At 46.6% G+C, this 18623-nt stretch overlaps 3 protein-coding genes across 3 annotated transcripts; 1 reads left to right on the top strand and 2 right to left on the bottom strand.

Annotated features, from left to right (window-relative positions):
• Window positions 1–51: 51 nt before the first annotated feature.
• Window positions 52–2193, top strand: Tmem179b (transmembrane protein 179B). The gene is made up of 5 exons (XM_051193880.1): window positions 52–162; window positions 1095–1282; window positions 1359–1493; window positions 1653–1731; window positions 1909–2193. Exons 1-5 carry the CDS (start codon window positions 67–69, stop codon window positions 2023–2025), a joined length of 615 nt encoding a protein of 204 aa, XP_051049837.1. The 5' UTR covers window positions 52–66; the 3' UTR covers window positions 2026–2193.
• Window positions 2194–2284: 91 nt separating this feature from the next.
• Tmem223 (transmembrane protein 223) lies at window positions 2285–3772 on the bottom strand. The gene is made up of 2 exons (XM_051193881.1): window positions 3469–3772; window positions 2285–2680 (listed from the first exon to the last, which is right to left on the bottom strand). Exons 1-2 carry the CDS (start codon window positions 3770–3772, stop codon window positions 2388–2390), a joined length of 597 nt encoding a protein of 198 aa, XP_051049838.1. The 3' UTR covers window positions 2285–2387.
• A 98-nt stretch (window positions 3773–3870) lies between these two features.
• On the bottom strand, window positions 3871–17501 carry Nxf1 (nuclear RNA export factor 1). The gene is made up of 21 exons (XM_051193879.1): window positions 17112–17501; window positions 12035–12215; window positions 11737–11890; window positions 10816–10899; window positions 10632–10736; window positions 10424–10504; window positions 10269–10338; window positions 10074–10162; window positions 9837–9944; window positions 9403–9512; window positions 7597–7633; window positions 7270–7338; window positions 7089–7144; window positions 6863–6970; window positions 6710–6765; window positions 6504–6619; window positions 6338–6380; window positions 5707–5779; window positions 5186–5368; window positions 4323–4383; window positions 3871–4199 (listed from the first exon to the last, which is right to left on the bottom strand). Exons 1-21 carry the CDS (start codon window positions 17137–17139, stop codon window positions 4161–4163), a joined length of 1851 nt encoding a protein of 616 aa, XP_051049836.1. The 5' UTR covers window positions 17140–17501; the 3' UTR covers window positions 3871–4160.
• Between the last annotated feature and the right edge of the window lie 1122 nt (window positions 17502–18623).

The following is an 18623-nucleotide window of genomic DNA, read 5'->3' as shown; positions in this document are numbered from 1 at the left end:
CGGAAGTGACGTGTCTGTGCTCGTGGGCGGGGCTTAGGCGGTTGGCTTCCTGGTGGTCTGGGCGCCATGGCGCTTACCTGCTTGCAGCGAGTTGAGCTCGCGCTCTTTGCTGCTGCCTTCCTGTGCGGGGCTGTGGCGGCCGCGGCACTGACCAGGACCCAGGTGCGGCTGCGGGGAGGGCTATCCTTGGGGTCGAGCAGGCCGGCGTTGGGGGTTGGCCACGGTAGCTCCACCGGGCTAGGGACTTAGAAGTCCCAAACTTGTTTCCTTGCTAAAGGAGCTAGACACGCAGATCTTCAAGTTCACGATGGACGGGTTAACTGCTGCATAAAGTTATTTGGGTGCTTGGATACACAGGCCCAGTCTTTGCATTCATCCAATAAAAACATTGTCAAGAAACGAAACAAAACAAACAAAACGTAGTGATGGAGGGAACGAATACACTTAAGTACATTTAAGGTTTACTACTGTTGGGCAGTCTTGGTAGTTGAATACTTTGAGGACACCTACTATTACAGAGTGGGAAAGCTGCTTGTTAAAGGGCACACAAGGTCAGGATTTACTCTAGAATCTGTTCACAGGGAAGGCCGAAACTTGTGATTTCTCTTAGGTTTTTGTTTTTTCGAGACCGGGCTTCTCAGTGTAGCCCTGGCCGTCCTGGCAGACAAACACACACAACCACCCAATCCTCGTAGGTCCACCTGCCTCTGCCTCCTGATGCTGGGATTAAAGGGGTGCAGCACCACTGCTTGGCTCTTGGGTTCTTAATTTTATTTTTAGAGACAGGGTTTCTCTATAGCTTTGGAGCCTGTCCTGGAACTAGCTTAGCTCTGTAGATCAGGTTGGCTGGCTTTGAACTCAGATCCTCCTGAGTGCTAGGAAAAGGTTTTTGCCACCACTGCCTGGCTTTTCTTTATATTACAACCCACTGGATTCTGACCCCTTTCTGGCCCTGCAGACTTGGTTCCCAGCAGATTCACATCAGTCCCTCCCCTCCATTTCACCTAATTTATGATCTTACCCTAACATCTGACAGTAACCTGCCAACTCGGGGCACTGAACTAGAACCAAACACTCAATGCTTCTCTCCACAGGGCTCCTTCGGTGGTAGCTGCCCTTTGTACGGTGTGGCTGCCCTCAATGGCTCCTCTCTGGCCTTGTCACGTCCCTCAGCCCCTTCCCTCTGCCACTTTGTAGCTAGGACTTCAGGCCTCTTTGCTCTCTACTGCCTTCTGCTTCTCCTCTTCTGGATCTACAGCAGCTGCATCGAAGATTTCCACAGGTGATTGCCCTACTGAGGACAAGGGGCTGGGGTGAGACAAGTCCCATCTAGCTATAAAGCTTGTTCTCTCCCTCAGAGGTTCCATAGGGCTCCGAATTGCTTTGGCCATCTCAGCTATAGCCATTTTCCTGATCTTAGTGTCCGCCTGCATTCTTCGATTTGGCACCCATTCTCTCTGCAATTCCATCATCTCCTTGAACCATACAATTAGGTAAAGGGAGAGGGAGGGAAGCCTGGCAGGGACCATTTTCCCTCTATAGGAGACAAGTCATGAAAGTTTCCACTTTTATTCCCTTCCTTTGGCCCTTTACTCTAAGAACACAAATGTGCTTAGAGCATGGCCCCTTTCTCAGAACTCTTTACCCCACAGCTGCTCTGACGCCCAGAAATCCTCATGGACACCCCCTGGAACTGCTGTGCAGTTTTACTCCAACCTACGAAACGCTGAAGTGAGACAAAGGGATATACTGAGATTAAGTATCTGTAGCTTAAGAGTGTTCACCATGTAATATATGCTTACCTATAAAGCTCAACCATGGGCTTGTCACCTGGTTCTGAACATTGTGTGGGTAGGACTGGATTGGAGATGGCTTCCTTCCTCACACTCCTGTTCTCTTCTCTCACAGACCTCTTCTTGGGTGAATCTGGTACTGTGGTGTCTGGCCTTGATGCTCCAGGTCGTGCAGTGCAAGTCTGAAGCCACCCCAGAGCGGAGCTCTGAGACTGTTGCTCTTATTGGGTAACCTGTCTTACTCCTGAAGAATATTCAGTGCTTTCTGCAGCCAGAACCTCCATGCCCAAGAGCTTTTAGTTTTCTTGCCTCAATACAGCCCTATTTGTACTGAGAACCCATTTTCCCTCCAGGAGGGAAACTAGAAGAGACCCCCCTGTTTTTTCACCTTAACATTTTTTATACCAAAATATTACTTTTTCTTCATCATTGTATAGAGTTCTTGGTGTTAAAGCATATAGATGGGACAGAAGACAGAATGATGGCTTGAGTGCATCAGGCCCTTTAGAAGACAATTTATTGGCTATTAGTGAATTCGGGGTGCCTTTTCATTGCCCTTGGTTGTCTCCTCATCCTAGATAGGCAAGCCACTTTTCACAGGCTCCGGTAAGCACCCACAGTGTTATCAAAGAGTTGAGTGTTGGGGAAGTGTCCAGCTTTGTCCAAAAGGAAATAGAAGCGTCGGCCTTTGATCTTCAGAGGCAACATGGCAGGAACTTCACCTCTGTGGGCCATGCAGGAAACCTGATTCAAGGGAACTGTGAAACGTGTCCCAGGGCCAAAGGGGGCATAAGTGGTAAGTGTCACCTGCTGCCCTCCTGCAAGGAGCATGACTGAACGCACAGATCGGAGAGAGTAGAGAAGACCAGCACCAACAACCAAGGCTCCTGCAGAAGCAGAGTGGGGGTAAAGGGTTATGCAGACCCCCCATAGAACACACTCACAATCCTGAAATGGCAGTAACACCTTTGAGCATTTAACAGAATTTTGTGCTCCTAACTCAACAAACCACTTAAAGAAAGTGTGATTGATGGTGGTGCATGCCTTTAGCCCCAGCACTAGGGAGACAGAGGCAGGCAGACTTCTGTGAGTTCGAAGCCAGCCTGGTCTACAGAGCTAGTTCCAAGACAGCCAGAGCTGTTATGAAGAGAAACCATGCCTCAAGAAAAAACAGATTAAAAAAACAAAAAAAACAAAAAAAAAAAAAACCAAAAAAAAAAAAAAAAAAAAACACAACAAAAAAAACCCCACAAGGTCTTTTAATCCCCGTGAGCCACAAGTTTGCTATATGTTCAGTAATCCTGAATTAGTGATATTCCTGCTTCCACTGTCTTAAGTACTAATACTACATCTGAATGCCACCACAAGTACAGTTTATGCAGTGTTGGGAGCTGAACCCAGGGCCTCATGCCTAGTTAAGCAAGCACTCTACAAACAGCCATATCGACATAGCCAGCCCCGTTATTAATGGGAGAGAAAATGGGTGCCTGGCTTCTGTAGCCTGTTCACGGCCAGAGTAAGCAGGGTGGGGAGTTAGGGGGCAAGGCATTCAGGGACTTACATATCCATGCCGGGTATCCCACTTAAATTTCTGCTCATCTGGAAAGATTGGGAACCCTTCTTAATTGAGTTTTGTGCTCACAGCCCCATGGCAACCTGGAGCCCATGCCCTTACCCATCGTGCCGCAACCAATAGCTAGCCCGTATCGCGAAAGTGCGGAGCGCAGGTCCGTGTAGCTCTGGTTGGGAGCCTCTCCAGAAATCCGGATCAGAGGTCGGGAGAAGGCTGCAACAGCCAGGGAGGTCCAGAAGATGCCCTGGCTGGCGCAAAACAGTCCAAGGATGGCAAAGAAACGGCCCCGCTCATGGTGGAAGAGTAGCACATCCCGTGATACCACATTTTGCAAAGGCCGGCATACAAGAGAGGAACGCGATCCGGACAACAATCCACTGACCCATGGCCGCCAAGGTGCCGCCATGGCAGGGCACTTCCGCCTCCGGGGCGGGACTTCCTGTCATGACGCAGTCTCCCACCCCTTCTGCATTGAGGGAAACAAGCCAGTAAAGGGACACAAACTACAATATCACTCTTTATCTTAAAAAGTAAAGGGAATCAGGGGTTAAGTACACAGAGCACCTAAGTCCTTCGGGTAGTTTAGTGTCAGCTCTACAAAGTAAGCTTTGGCTTCCTGGCACCATGAGGCTCAATCTTCCAGAAGTCTTCCGTAAGTCTTCCAGAAGGTAGGTGAGAAGGATGAGGCACCCCTCCCTCAGTCACAGTTACAGGCTGGCCTCCGGTTGACAGGAGATGGTAGATGACAGCCAAACAATATTATCCACGGGCTATTTACAAGGGCTTTCCTGTGATCATTTCATAAACGCTACTTCTGGAATCTCTCCTTTGGCCTGCAGAAAGAGAAAAGGTGAAGAGAGCCAAAGGACTCCTTTCCCATCTGCCCTGCCAGTTCATGTGACCCTTTCCAGAGCTCAGAGCTCCCTGTTTACAGCCACACAATTTCCATGACCTACCTTGAGATGAGTGAAGGCTTGAGCAGATCTGGTGTAGTCCCAGTTGTTGTCTTGAAGGCACCTGGAGTGAGATGAAAATAGGAAGCCACATATGAACCAAAATGCAGCCACTCTGACCACTTAAAAAAAAAAAAAAAAGCACCACTCCAGAATCCAACCCAAGAAGGAAGTCACCAAAGTATATACATTGTTGCACCACTTATACAAAGGAAACATTAAAGTGTCAAAATCTCCAACAAAAATGACCAAAGTACTTTTATGCTGGAAGGGAAGGATTTTCATGGTTTAAAAACTGAGTTGCAGGTGGGCAAGATGGTGCAGCCAAGTACACGGTGAAACCCTGTCTCAAAGCAAAACTATGCTGCAGAATGATATATAAAAGGACTCTGGAATCAGGTATGCACCTAACAGTCCCAGCTCCCCTGAGTGATGAGGACTCAGTGGAGTCCAGGACTTGGTAAAGAGCTGGTAACTTAGTGAGACCATATCTCAAAATGACAAGTAAAAAGATGACTGGGTGGCCAGGTGCAATGGCTGATTCCTTTAAATCACACCACTGTGGAGGAAGAGGTAGGCAGATATAGAGTTCAAGGACAGGCAAGTACACAGTGTGACTCTGTCTCAAAACAATAACAAAAGAGGGCCAGGGAAATTAGTTCAGTGGTACTTTTTGCCTTGCATATATAAAGTCTAGGTTTAATTCTGCTGGGGGGAGAAGGAAGCAATAGGTAGGTAGGAGGGCAACAATTCATTCTTCATTTGTGCAGAAGTCTTAGTAGGAATCTTTTTTTTTTTTTTAAAGTACTATAATTCACTGTCAGACCATCTGTTTCCTCTTGGCCCTATCCATGCTCAAGACTCACTTCTGAGACCACTCGAGGTTCATGCCAGACTGGGTAGAGAATGCTTGCAACATTTCCTGTTGTTCTGGGGAGAGCGTGGGTACTGGGCTGGAGGAAGGTGTGGGTGCAGGCATGGCAAAGGCTCTTTGGATTTCGTCAGGGCTGGCATTCCGTACAAATAATTCATCATTTACAATACATAGCCTTGGGGAGAAAGAACACCTTAAATAAATGGACAAATAACCTCACCCTCTATACTGTCTCTGTTCTCAGATCTGGTTAATAACCACATGCCCACCCCATGTTACCTTTTATCATTATTCTTGACTACAGACTCGGTGTTTAGGAGGATTATTTCTCAAACACACTAGAATTATTATATATTCAGTCCCCAATCTACTGATAGTTATTCTCAAGCTTCATGAACAACTTATTGCTTTTTTTATAATTCTGGTAACTCCCTGAGAAAGAATTCTTTCCAATTATCACACTCCTGGTCTAAGACTGAGACTGATACCCATCCTGACAAGTTGAGCACTTACCCTGAATTGCTGGCAGGAACAGCAATGAAAGTTCTCGTGAACGCATGTAAAGAATCTCGAGATTTCCCATCCACTGTAATGAGACAGCAGCAATGGCTCCTTAGAGTCACTCAGGCTTAATCTTTAAAAAGGTTCTCAGATCACAATACTTGATACAAAGAATCCTAACTTCATCAGGTAAGGATGGTTATTTGGACACAGGGGAACAGAAGCAGAATAAAGGGACAGATCAGGGAGGATAGTTAACAGGAAGGATGGTAATAGGAAGTAAGTGAAGCAACTCAGAAAGAGCTTAGCCTGTGGCTTGGCAAAATATCTGAAGTCATTTCAGTTCCTAAAGCACCACTGTGCAAGAGTATTACGAGCCTCATCTATAAAACAGAAAAAAAAGAATGTGAGGTCCAGTAACTTTCCCAAACCCACAGAATAAACACAGGGCTGGAAACGGAGACCTGTCTGACTCATCTACACTGTTCTGGTCCCCAAGTTTCTGTCACACTGCATCTAAGACAGGTAGGAGTTAAGATTGTCTGGATAAAATAGGAAGGTCAGAGAAGAAAAGGGATGAGTGAGAAGATAGTTGGGAAAGTAAGGATACAGACAAAGATTCAGGAGAACATAAGATTATTACCTTCCTTGAAGACTCCATTGACAGAAAAACACAGCAATGTGCTCTAAAAGAGAAAACACATCAAGCAATGAAGGTTTCACAACCAGAGCCTGAGCCTCCCTCACCCAGTGAGTGCAGAACCCATCACCCATCCCAGTTCTGGGCTTTTGCCAGAATATGTGCTTACTGTTTGAGCACTTATATCTACTACAAAGGAATTGATGTCATGTTGAGTTTTGGGTAACTCATTGAGGAAGGCAACAACGTTGAGCCGTGTATGCTTTAATAGCCGGAACCGCAGGGCTGCAAGCACAAGGAAGAGAAACCAAGGTTAGGACACACCTGCACTTGGCTAGCTCTAATGACTGTTCCCATTTTGACTGACATACTTACTGGGATCTTTAAGCTTCTTCACGTTTCTGCTGCCTTTGAAGTATTCACCTAAGCTTCTGGAAAATAGGAGGGGAAGATGGTGGTGATCAGAACTGTGACCTATATCCCAATGAACCCTGTGGTTATGGGTAGGTTCTGACATGTGACACTCACCGGGCAGAGTTTTGGGGGATGGAAGGAATGCTTAGTGAGCAACAGGCGCCATCATGGTAGGCATCCAGGAGACCCTGGCGATCTCCTGAGTCATAAATTGCATAGTACCTGTAAGGAAAGTGAAATGAAGAGTCTGAGTTCTGTGTCTGAAAGCAAAGGGACACAATAGCAAGCTATGCACAGGCCAGTCACTATCCCCAGCCCCAGGGGTTCATGGGATACTCACTGTTGCAAGAAGTGCAGGACCAAACTCTTTAGGTTCTCGGTTCCAAAATAGCTTCCCTGAAGTCAAACAAGAAATTAGGATCACAGAAAAAAAAAGAAAGAAAGAAAGAAAGAAAGAAATTAGGATCACAGGACCGTATGTTTCCCACTCAAAAGTTTCTAGTTCAATCCCCAGTTCTGACCTTGCAGGGTGGTAGCATTGTGGGGGCTTCAACATCAAAGGTAATTGGAGGGGGTAACTCATGGCCATCCTGTGGAAAAAAGTGAACGTAACATGTGAAACTGAATGACTTGATCTGTGAGCACACAGAAAAGCTAAGAGGAAAGGGCCAGAAGTCAATCATAAAAAGGTATAGAGTGTGTGCCGGAATCTCATGTGAGCTTTTCTAGGGTGACAGCTACCACTGCTGCCAGGTTCTCAAAGGGATCTTTGCACCCACACGGTGGTCACAAATAAGAGACAAGGCCTTGGCTGTGCTTGTTAGAAGAGAATAAAGTGCTAAACTTACCAGGCGTAATAACTTGGGAAATCGTTCTCGAACGGCGCTGTCAAGAACGGGACAGAAGTAAGTGACGCTTCAGAGCCATCATGCCTCCTGGGCTGCTCTAGGAGCAAATACACCAAAAACCCGAGGAACAGCCCATCCCATCCTGCTCATCACCCACTCCTTCCCAGCCTGTACTTGGGGACAAGAACCCCCATTCCCCTCCTCACCAAGAGCACCCCTTCTGGACTGCCTTGAAGGCTAGCTGTCTCTTGCCTGATCCCAAGTGCCACAGAAGAAACACTCTCAGCCCAGGCTTTAAGCCTAGGGCGGCCTTCCCCACCTTGCCCCCCTTACCTTCCACCTACTCACCTGTGCAGCCCCGGGAGGAGGGAATGGGGTGAGAGCCCAGGGGCTCCGCTGCCTCAACAGGTATCCACCAGTTCTGCCAGGTCTGGCCTTGGCCAAGACCAGAACACACCACAAGTATGGCACAGGATGTTGGGGCAGGGAGATGAGCAAGACAGGGCTCAAGAGGAAAGAAAGCAAAAGAAGAGACCAAGGGAAAGAAGAGAAAAAGAGAAAGGTATGCAGGGAGGGAAAAGGGAGAGATGGGGAAATAAGGAGAAGAAGCAAAGCAACAGAGACAGAACTGAAGGCAAAGGCACTTAGAAAGGAATGGGAGAAAGAAAGGCCTCCTGATATAGCCCTTTCCTTCAGCTGCCCCTTTTCCTGTGGTTCCAAGGTAGAAATGGAGAATAAATCCTATTACAGTGGTTTGTAGTCGCTGTTGGCCAGGTCTCTGTCTGCTCCCTGGGTCCCGATCTGAGCTAGGCGTGGGAGGTAAAGCAGCCATGGGGCCAGGAGACCTCCCTCAGAAGACATGAGGGTTCAGGCCCTTGCCGGAGTTGGGGGGGTGAGGGTCTCTGCCCCACCTCAGTTGGCCCCCAAGTTCTCTCCTGATGGCCCCTCTGCGACTGTGCCTGTCTTAGGTTGTTCCTTCCCTGAGGAATCTTACCCGTCTCTGGCTAACCAGCCATCCTCCGGGGCCAAGCAGGGTGATGTGAGGTGTGCAAGTGAGGGAGGGGCAATGCCCCTGACAGGGTCAATTCTTTGTCTCCTTGGCAGCAGATGCCCCTGTGGCCTCCACGCCCAGAACCTGCCTTGGGATCCCCTCGCCTGCTGGCGGGGCCCCGGCTTTGGTCACATGTTAGGGAACCCAGGTTTCTTCTCCAGGAAGGGCCCAGCTCACAGCACTGGGCAAGAGAGACCAATAGCATGGTACCAGCCTCCCAGAGGCATCAACCTCAGCTTCGGCAGGAAAGACCAGGCCACAGCCTTGGGTAAGTGGATCATGAGAGGAGTCCCTCTTGGCACAATGGCAAGAGGGACCATCAAATGACAAAGGAGGCCCATCTCAGTAGGTAGTCCCAATTAGAGAGGACTTTCTCACTGAGTACACTAGGCTTTTGGCTGAAGACAATCATATGGGTGGGGCATACATAAGACACCCCCATATCAGAACAGAAAACAGGAGGTGCCCTTCCTAGAACAACAGGTAGGGAGATTCTAGAAAAGGCTGTGTTCAAGGAGGAGAAAGGTCAGAAAACCAGAGAATAGTAGTCAGGTGAGAAGCAAAGAAAAGAGATCTGAGACAAAGCTAGGAGACACAGAGGGGCAGAAAGAAATACGTTGTCCTCCTCCCAGAGGACAGGTGGCTCCAGCTCAGGGCTGCACGTTCTCCTGTAGACGGGCACTGGTCAGGGTGCATTAGCTCAGCCTCCCAGGGGGTGAAGGTCCCCAGGAGGGGAGACAGAGGCTACAACTGACCTGATATAAGTGGACTGGTCTTGGAAGTTATCACACATGGGGTTTCTGTCAAGCCACAGCTCTTCCAACTTCAGCCCTTTTATCTTGTCTAATTCCCACTCAGACTTCAACTGTGAAATATAAGGGGAAGGCAAAAGGGAAAAAAGAATAGCAGCTGGAGCTCCACACTCCCAAATGTTACCTCAGTTGCCTTTTTGCCTCCCACCATGGCCAACCAAACTCTTCTCACTTCCCACAACGTAACAATAAAGCCAGGGTCAGTGTGATGGGTCAGTGGGCAGAAGCTCTTGCTACACAAGCCTCACAACCCTTGTTCCAGGCCAAGAACCCACAGTGGAAAGAGAGAAGCAACTTCCAAAAGCTGTTCTGACTCCCACCTACTCATAATCAGTAACTATTAAAAATAAAAGAATCACTAGGTTATTGGTCCTTACTTCATTTCCAGAAAGATTTAGGGTCTTTAGGTTTGGTGCTTTCTGTACAATGCTGGACATATCATCTAGCTTGTATAGTCTGTTGTTGCTCAAGTTCAAAGACAATAGCTGTGAACAGAACAAAATTTAGCACTGTTACCACATATAGACCAGAGGCAAGTCTGGTCCCTCATCCCTCATCAGGCCCCTACCCTATTTATCCTACTCTGCTTTCTCATGCAAAAAAAGAAGCTGCACCTCAGGAATATTCTCTTCAATGATCTGCAGGGTGGCTGCCATACAGCTTGTCCGGTTTAAAACAACATCGATGTTCTGGGCCACCAAATCTTCAGTAAGCAGAAAGAAAAAGAAGTCTGAGAGGGCTTGTCCACACCAGTGTTATACGAACTGACTGCTCCCCTCTCCCTCTAGCCAGGACCACTACTGTCATACCTGGGTCTGAGCGGAGGCCCTTGAGGTCAAGTGCTTGTTGGGAGCCATCATACCGTTTGCTCATGATCAGCTAGATGAAAAAAGACAGACAAGAAAGGGTTTAGTGATCACTGAAGGAGATTTAAAGACTGCTGGACCACTTAAGCCAGCCTCACCTTGAGCTGCTCTACTTGTTCAGGCTTCAATTCATTCTGTACAGTGCGGGGTGGAGCAGAGGAGTTGATAATGATAGATATCTGAAGAGAAGACAGAAAGGCAAGAGTATACTTGAGGTAAGCATAATTACCAGAACTAATACTCAGTCCTTTTTACACAGTGCACCAGCATCAACCTATGCCACACCAGGCCCTTTGTTTAACATACCCTTCTGTTTTCTCGATCATGAATCTTATGGTTCACAGCCTTTAATGCAGAAGCAGTAGTGGCATCTTCCACAAAAAACTGGGCTCGTGTGTTTTCATAGTGAAACTGGAAGCAGGAAGAACAAGAACATGAGACTGGAGTGCACAGGCCTTTGGTCAGCCTCCCAAGCCTGTCCTCGCCTTACCTCAACGGGGTTGAAGGGGACACTGCACTTGCTCTGAATCATGCTCAGGAGCCACGCTTTGTCATACTTTTTGCCATAAGGAATCTGGAGAGAGAAGAACAGCACATTTCAGGTCTCCTTTTGTATCTTCTGTCAAGATTGAAAGGGTTTCTAAAGCTTTGGGGTGGGGCTCAGAGACAGAAGACATGCTTAACATTCATGCATGAGGCTCAATGACAAGGCACAAGGCATGCTTACATGCATGAGGCTGGTAGAGCCCTTCTACCACAATATAACTGTTTTTTTCTCCTAAAGAAAGGACCAGATGTGCTGAGCATATTGGCGCACGCCTTTAATCCCAGCACACAGGAGGCAGAGGCAGGTGGATCTCTGTGAGTTCAAGGCCAACCTTGTCTACAAAGTGAGTTTCAGGACAGCCAGGACTGTTACACAGAGAAACTGTCCTGAAATTTAAAAAAAAAAAAAAAAAAAAAAAGAAGAAGAAAAAGAAAGGACCAGATGTATGGTTTCCACGTGAGATAAAAGGACTTCCTTAAAATTCTTTCCATATATTTATTATTCATGGCAAGATGGCTCAGACAACATGACCACACATCAAATGTATTAATTCTAAATCCTAAGATATTATGTGTACCTTACCTGCCCCACAGAAACTCCACAGCTGCCTCTTAGCTTAAGTGTTACTCTACCTCCTGACCACACTCATCAGATTTCCCTTCCACCTGTCACTATGCCTGTCCTCAACTCCCTTTCTTAATCCTGTTCTTAGATGTTTTAGATATTCATTCTAAGAGGAAAAGGTAGATAAATGTGATACTTGGTTGTAGAGTAAACACTGGAGAAAACAGATTTGAGGGGCTGAGGATGGGTGTCACAAACACCTTCACTGACTCGATTCATCTGTTTTCCCAAAGTACTCACTGTAATCTTGAACCAGTTCTTGGTGGTCCCATCTTGGCTGGTACCAGCTCCTCCTCTCTCTGGAGGAGCTCTGTCTCTCCTTACGGTAATATGAATTCGATCTCGATCATGCCAAGTATCCCCCCGACGATTAGGCCGGTTGGGATAGGGGTTGCTGTTGGGAAGCAGAATTAAATTTCTATAAACACAAAGAAAGATGAACCTATCTTGCTAGTGAAACTACAGCTACTAAATTGTTTGGTCAAGTATCACTTTACAAAACAACAAAGACAGTAACCACTATTTAAAGCAGACTTACTATCTTACTCGGGGGCCATCTTGGGGATCATTCATTGCCACATCTCCATCATCTTCCTCAAACCGGGAGGACCGTATACCAGAACCACCTCTTCCAGACCGACGATTCCCTTCACACTTCCATCGGAAAGGCCCTCGGCCTTTCTTTCTTCTCTGAGGGAAACTAACACGGTCATCATGCTCTAGAATTGTAAAAAGATACAAAAATTAGTAACACAACAGTGGTCTTGGTTACCTTGGTGTGACCACTTTGTACTCCTTGGAAAGCCAGGCACTAACTACAAAGACTACCTCCATATAGACACCTACATCCTAGCCAGAGGAAAGAATTTTCTGTAGGGCATCAACATCAAGAACAAATTATTGGAAAACTGTAGTTCTATTGAAAAATAAAAGGGTTGACAGGCAGTGATGGTGCATGCCTTCCTTTAATCTCAGTGCTCTGAAGGTAGAGGCAGGTGGAATGATGAAGTTCAAAACCTGCCTGGTCTACAGAGTGAGTTCTAGGATAGCCAGAACTACACAGAGTAACCCTGTCTCAAAAAACACAAACAAACAAACAAACAAAAAAACCAAACCAAAACAAAACAAAACAAAAAAAGGGTCATGATGATTCATTCTGTTTTTGATATTTAGAGATCCACCTGTCTCTGCCTCTGCCTCCTGAGTGCTGGGATTAAAGGCAAGCACCACATGACAAGATAACTTTTTTAAAAAAATTCTTCTCTCATACAATACATACCAAACATAGCCTCCACTTTCTCTGCTCCTCCCAGTTTAGTTTCCCCCTCTGCCCCCTGTACTGAGATATCCACCCTGTTACGCTGATCATGGCCCCCAATCCACTGCTCCTCCATTCCCCATCACAAAAGAGCAGGTCTCCCAGTGATGTCAACCAAACACAGCATAACAACACGCAATAAGACTAGACACAAACCCAGGCAACCCAGGAGGAGGAAAACAGTCCCAAGAACAGGCAAGAAAGTCAAAGATACCCCAATTCCCACTGTTAGGAGTCTACAAAAACCTCAAAAGCCACAGCATACACACACATAGCGGACCTAGCAGCACAGACCCATGCAGGCTTCATGATTGCTGCTCCAGTCTCAGTAAGCCTCTATGATCGAACTCTGCTTAGTTGATTCTGTGGGCCATATTGTGGTGGTGTCAACTCCTTTGGTTCCTACAGCCCTTCCTCCCTATTTTCCATGTGGTTTCCAGAGCTCTGCCTCATGTTTGGGTGTGGGTCTCTACACATGCTGCCACCAGCTGCTGGGGGAGTAGTTTCTGATGACTACCAGGCTAAGCACCTCATTCTTAAAAAGTACTGGCAACTCTTATAGAGGACCAGATTTGATTCCCAGCATACACAGTGCAGTCCACAACTGTCTGTAACTTCATTTCAGAGATTGCCATGGGTACTCCAGGCACTCCTGTGTTACACAAATGCACAAGCAAGCAGGGAAAATACTTACATATAAAGAAAAGTCAATAAGGAAAAAGAATGTAGTCTAGTGGTAGAGTGTATGTCTAGCACACTCAAGGACCTGGGTTTGATCCCCAGAATAGCCTCAAAACAGACAAACAACAACAAAAAGAGCATTTTTTCATTTGGGTATAGTAGCCCGTGCTTTATACCAACAGCTGAGAGGTACAAGCAGGAGAACCTGAAATTCAAGATCATTTGCCACTACGTAGTAAATTTAAGACCAACCTGGGCTACATGAGATCCTGTTTTAAAACAAAATAAAGTTTAAAGGGGGGGGGGGGGCGCGCGGAGCTGGAGGAATGGCTCAGATGTTAAGAGGTTGTTCTTCCAGAGGACCTGAGTTTAATTCCTAGTACCCACATGGGAGCTCACAACTGTCTATAATTCCATTTCCAGGGGATCCAACACCCTCACACAGACATACATGTAGGCAAAATGCCAATGCATATAAAATAAAAATGAACTACTTTAAAAAGGGTGTGGGGGTGGGAGAGTCTCTCCACAAGTTCATATGAACAAGCTTAGAAATTTGTGGGTTAGAGGCTGGAGAGATGGCTCAATGTTTAGGAACCAGAATTGGTTCCTAGCACTTACATGGCAGCTCCCAACTGTGCTCTGCAACGTGAATGCTGGGAAATCAAAACTGGAAGAGTAGCCAGTGCTCTTAAGTCATCTCTTCAGCCCCCTGAGGAACATTCTTGACCCTTTTATATTTCAACATCCCTACAGCTTTCTAATAACTTGTTCTTGATGCTGATGACCTATAAAAAGTTCTTTCCTCTGGCCAGGGCACAAGTGTGTCTGTATGGAGGGAGCCTTTATACTTCCAAGGGATCCATACATTCTTCTAGACACAGAAAACTAAAATAAATCTTGAAAAGAAAAAGTATATGTATAAAATTATCAACAATCATTAAAGTTAAAGAAAAAAAGTGAAGAGCTAGAGAAGTTAAGAGCAGTGACTGTTCTTTCAGAGGTACTGAGTTCAATTCCCAGCACCCTCTAAAGGGATCTGGTGCCCTCTTCTGGAAATCAGGCATACATGCAGACACAACACTGTATAATAAACAAATAAATCCCCCCCCCTTTTTTTTTTTTAAAGATAGGGTTTTTCTGTAGCTTTGGAGCCTGTGTCCTAAAACTTGCTCTGTAGACCAGGCTGGTCTCTAACTCACAAAGATCCACCTGTCCTGCCTCCCAAAATGCTGGGATTAAAGGCGGGCACTACCACTGCTGGGCCTAAATAAATAAATGTTTAAAAAGATTTTCTGAAGAAAAAAAGGAACCCAGAAACTAGTTCCTACATAAAAGGTAAAACATGGCATCCCTGAAAACCAACTGAAATTTTTGATCTTTTGCCTGTACCTACAAATGATGGCCACAGAGCCAGATGTGGGAAACAACTGTGTAATCCCAGGAATTGGGTAGTGGAGGCCTCAATTACACAAGGGTTCAAAGCCATCCTGAACTACATAAGATCCTGTCTCAAACAACAAAAAATTCTTACAAATATGACCTATGTTAAAAACCACATAATAACAACCACCACCTCCTTGCTCTCAAACTGTCATTCTGAATTTGGGAAGTGCTAGTTTCTGTGAGCAGAAATGACCTGCACCTCAAGGGACTTCTAGATTCAGGGTCTGGTGGCAGTTCCACATCAAGGTCCTGGAATGTTTTCTAATACAAACTGTGTCTGAAGCAGATCTGAGTTCAAGGCCTGGTATACAAAGTGAGTTCCAGAAGAGCCAGGGCTGTTACACAGAGAAACTTTTCTAAAAAAAAAAAAAAAAAAAAAAAAAAAAAAAGAAAAGAAAAGAAAAGAAAAAGAAAAAGAAAGAAAGGGGGGGGGAGGAAAAAACTGGACATAGGCAGGCAGATCTCTGTGAGTTTTCAAGGCCAGCCTGGTCCTGGTCTACACAGTGAGCTATACATTGAGACCTTGTCTCAAATAAATAAATAAATACTAAGTGTAGTTGTATACTATTTTTAAGGCAAGAGGATTAGAGAGGCAAGGCCAGACTGTGTATGTAGATATGTATATATACATGTAGACACATAAACAAGAGGACAAGAGGGCTGAAGATACACTTCAGTTGATAAAGTGCTTACCTCTATCCTTCACAGACACAAAGGTCACCAGACTGAGGCTGAGACAGATTTTGAAACTTCAAGTCAGTCTGGGCAACTTAGTGAGACCAGCTCCCCCCCCAAAACAAAACAACAACAACAACAAAGGATGGGAATATAGCCCTGTGGGGAGATTGCCTGGTGTATGCAAGGCCTTGTGTTCAACTACTAGTACAAAATAAATAAGTCGGTGAGGCAGGCATGGTGGTACATGCTACAATACCAAACTTAGGAAGCTGGCACAAAAAGACTATCTTATGAGGCCAGCCTGGGGTACTAAGGCTGGTCCTATAAGGGAGAATTAGTCTTCCAAAGGGATGAACTCCCTAAATTGTTATCCAATCCCAAATGGTTAGCCTCAAAAAAAGTATATGCAAGCTACACTAAATGAACTCAGCAAGTTGTATGAATTTGGGGGGGTAGAGGATGGGGGACACATGGCAGTAATTGTTAAAACGTGTATGTGTGTGCATACACACATACACATACGTACATACATAAGGTTTTTTGAGACAGGGTTTCTCTATGTAGTTGTACTGGAACTCACTTTGTAGACCAGGCTGGCCTCGAATTTAGAGAGATCCACCTGCCTTTGTCTCCCAATTGCTAGAATTGAAGGTGTTCACCACCACCCAGCATGTAATTACAATTTAGTTAAAATAAAGGTTCACTGGGCTGAAGATTTTTCAGTCCCCGGATAAATCAGCACCACATGAACACAAAAAGGTTCATAACTTCCAAAGAAATCTACCTAATATCTAGCGTCCTGTAAACTGACCCTCACCAAGTGACCCTAGTGAAGAAACAATGCACTTAAGGTTCACTGAAAAATTTCCACTTCCAGTCACTGTGTTCCAGGTACTTGATAGAAATGATCTCATTGACACACACACACACACAAACTTGGGAAGACAAGATACCCACATGAAAGAGACGGAAAACAAGGCCTGAAAGTTTAACTCAGTTGGGTTTAGCACAGCCAACTCCAGATTCAGTCAGCTGTCATGCTGTCTTTAAACACCACGATGAATTAACATGTCAAAGTAACTGTTAGGACTAGGAAATTGGTAAACATTAAGGAGCAAGCTGAAAGACCGACTGATCGCGTTAAAAAAAAAAAAAAAAAAAAAAAAGGCACCAAAGCAGCCCAGGAATAAGGCACTACTGACTCACATTTAAATGAAGAGTCGGGCCGCCAAACCGAATTGACAGGCATCAACCACCCTCAAAGTTCAAAGGAATCTTGTCACCCCACCCCTGAGCCACAGGTCCTCCAACGCCAGAATCCGGGCGACTCTGGAGCCCTTGTGTTCGCGGCGCCCCATCCCTGCCCGCGCGGCCACCGCTGCCCACGGACGCAGAGCTCCTCGCGGCCTCCCGCCCCCGGGCTTGCGGCCTAGGCCGGGGCCGCCCACTCCGGCCCACCGCGCCGCCTCCCGACCCGAGGCCCCGAACTAACCGTTGTATGACTTCCCTTCGTCCGCCATGGCACAGGCAGGTACAGGACAGGGCTCAGGCGCAGAACCTGACGCCACTAAACACCCGGACGTCTTGACGCTCAGGACTGAAGCGCTCCTACGACCGGCGCCACCGCATTTATCCGGCGAAGCACGTCGCGCGCCGCCGACGTCCCCAGGATGTGGGCGGTGCCGCGGGGCGAGAACGCGCTCTCTGCGCCTGCGCAGAAGCAGGGCTGCCTCGAGGAGGCGGGGCCAGGCCCTCCGAGGCCCGCCCACGGCTGTAGCTCGGGGCGCAATGGCTTTCTGGCCAGCCCCGCCTTCCTGCTTCTCCACTGTCCCAGTTGCGTCGGGGTTTGCGCTGGAGTTGAGCTGGCGGCTGCAGCCCTGAACTCTGAGAATGGGGGAACCAGAGCCACACAAAATGAAGACCTAGCCTCTGAGTGAGAGTAACGGCTCAGTCTCCGTCAGTGAGATCCCTGGCAGCTTATAAGTCGCAGCTCAGCTCCTTGCCAGCCGCAGTCTATTCCCTCCCAGCTTTCCTCGCCTCTACGATGGATTATGACGAAACAGAAAATTGGAATGTAAGCTCCACAGGAGCAAGAACCTTAATTAAATGCACAGCTTTTCTTCCTCCAGCACGCCTGGTTCAGTACTGTGTGAAACCTGTGTGAATTAAACGAACTCCTGTCCCTTTTAGGACCTCCACAAATTGCCAGATCAAAAAAAAAAAAAAAAAAAAAAAAAAAAAAAAAAAAAAACAACCAAAAACAAACAGCATCAGATCCAGCAGGATGGCGTATACCCTTAATCCCAACATTTGAGTGGCAGAGGCAGGTGTTTCTCTGAGTTTGAGACCAGCCTGGTCTACATAGAACATTCCAGGGCTACAGTGAGATATCTTGCTTCAAAAAAATCAACCTGGGCATGGTGGCTTAAGACTTTAGTCCCAGTACTTGGAAGTTCAAAGCCAGCATTGTCCACATAGGAAATACCCAGACAGCCAAAGCTACATAGACACTGTCTCAAAACAAAAAGACTCCACCTGTCAGGGACATAGTGAGCATTGCTCTTTACACTCGAGATCCTAAACACCATCCCTATTAGGTAGACCTATCAGCTAGGTGGGCAGGGTGTCAATAGCAGTGATTGGATTTTATTTTTGAGAGTGTTTCTGGGTAGCCCTAGCTGTTCTGGAACTTGCTCTGCAGACCAAATTGGCTTGAAGCTCATGAGGTCCATCTATCTCCGCCTCCAGAGTGCAGGGATTAAAGGCTTGTACCAAGAGCTCTTATAGGGAGATGACCTTCAGTGTGACTTTGGCTGACCCTATTATGGCCTGAGATTCCTCAAGCTACTGGGAGGAGGGGGTAAGCAGATAGGACACCCATAGGCATGGAACAATGACTTCAATACTAGTCAGGACAAAACAGCTCATTAACCTTCCTTCAAGGTCTGTGTTAGGTGGGTTGTCTCCATTTTCCAGTAGCAGGTTTGGATTTGCTGAAGATCTT

Source organism: Phodopus roborovskii, unplaced genomic scaffold (genome assembly GCF_943737965.1).
Source record: "Phodopus roborovskii unplaced genomic scaffold, PHOROB, whole genome shotgun sequence".
NCBI classification, from domain to species: domain Eukaryota; kingdom Metazoa; phylum Chordata; class Mammalia; order Rodentia; family Cricetidae; genus Phodopus; species Phodopus roborovskii.
This window is presented reverse-complemented; position numbering and strand designations above follow the sequence as displayed.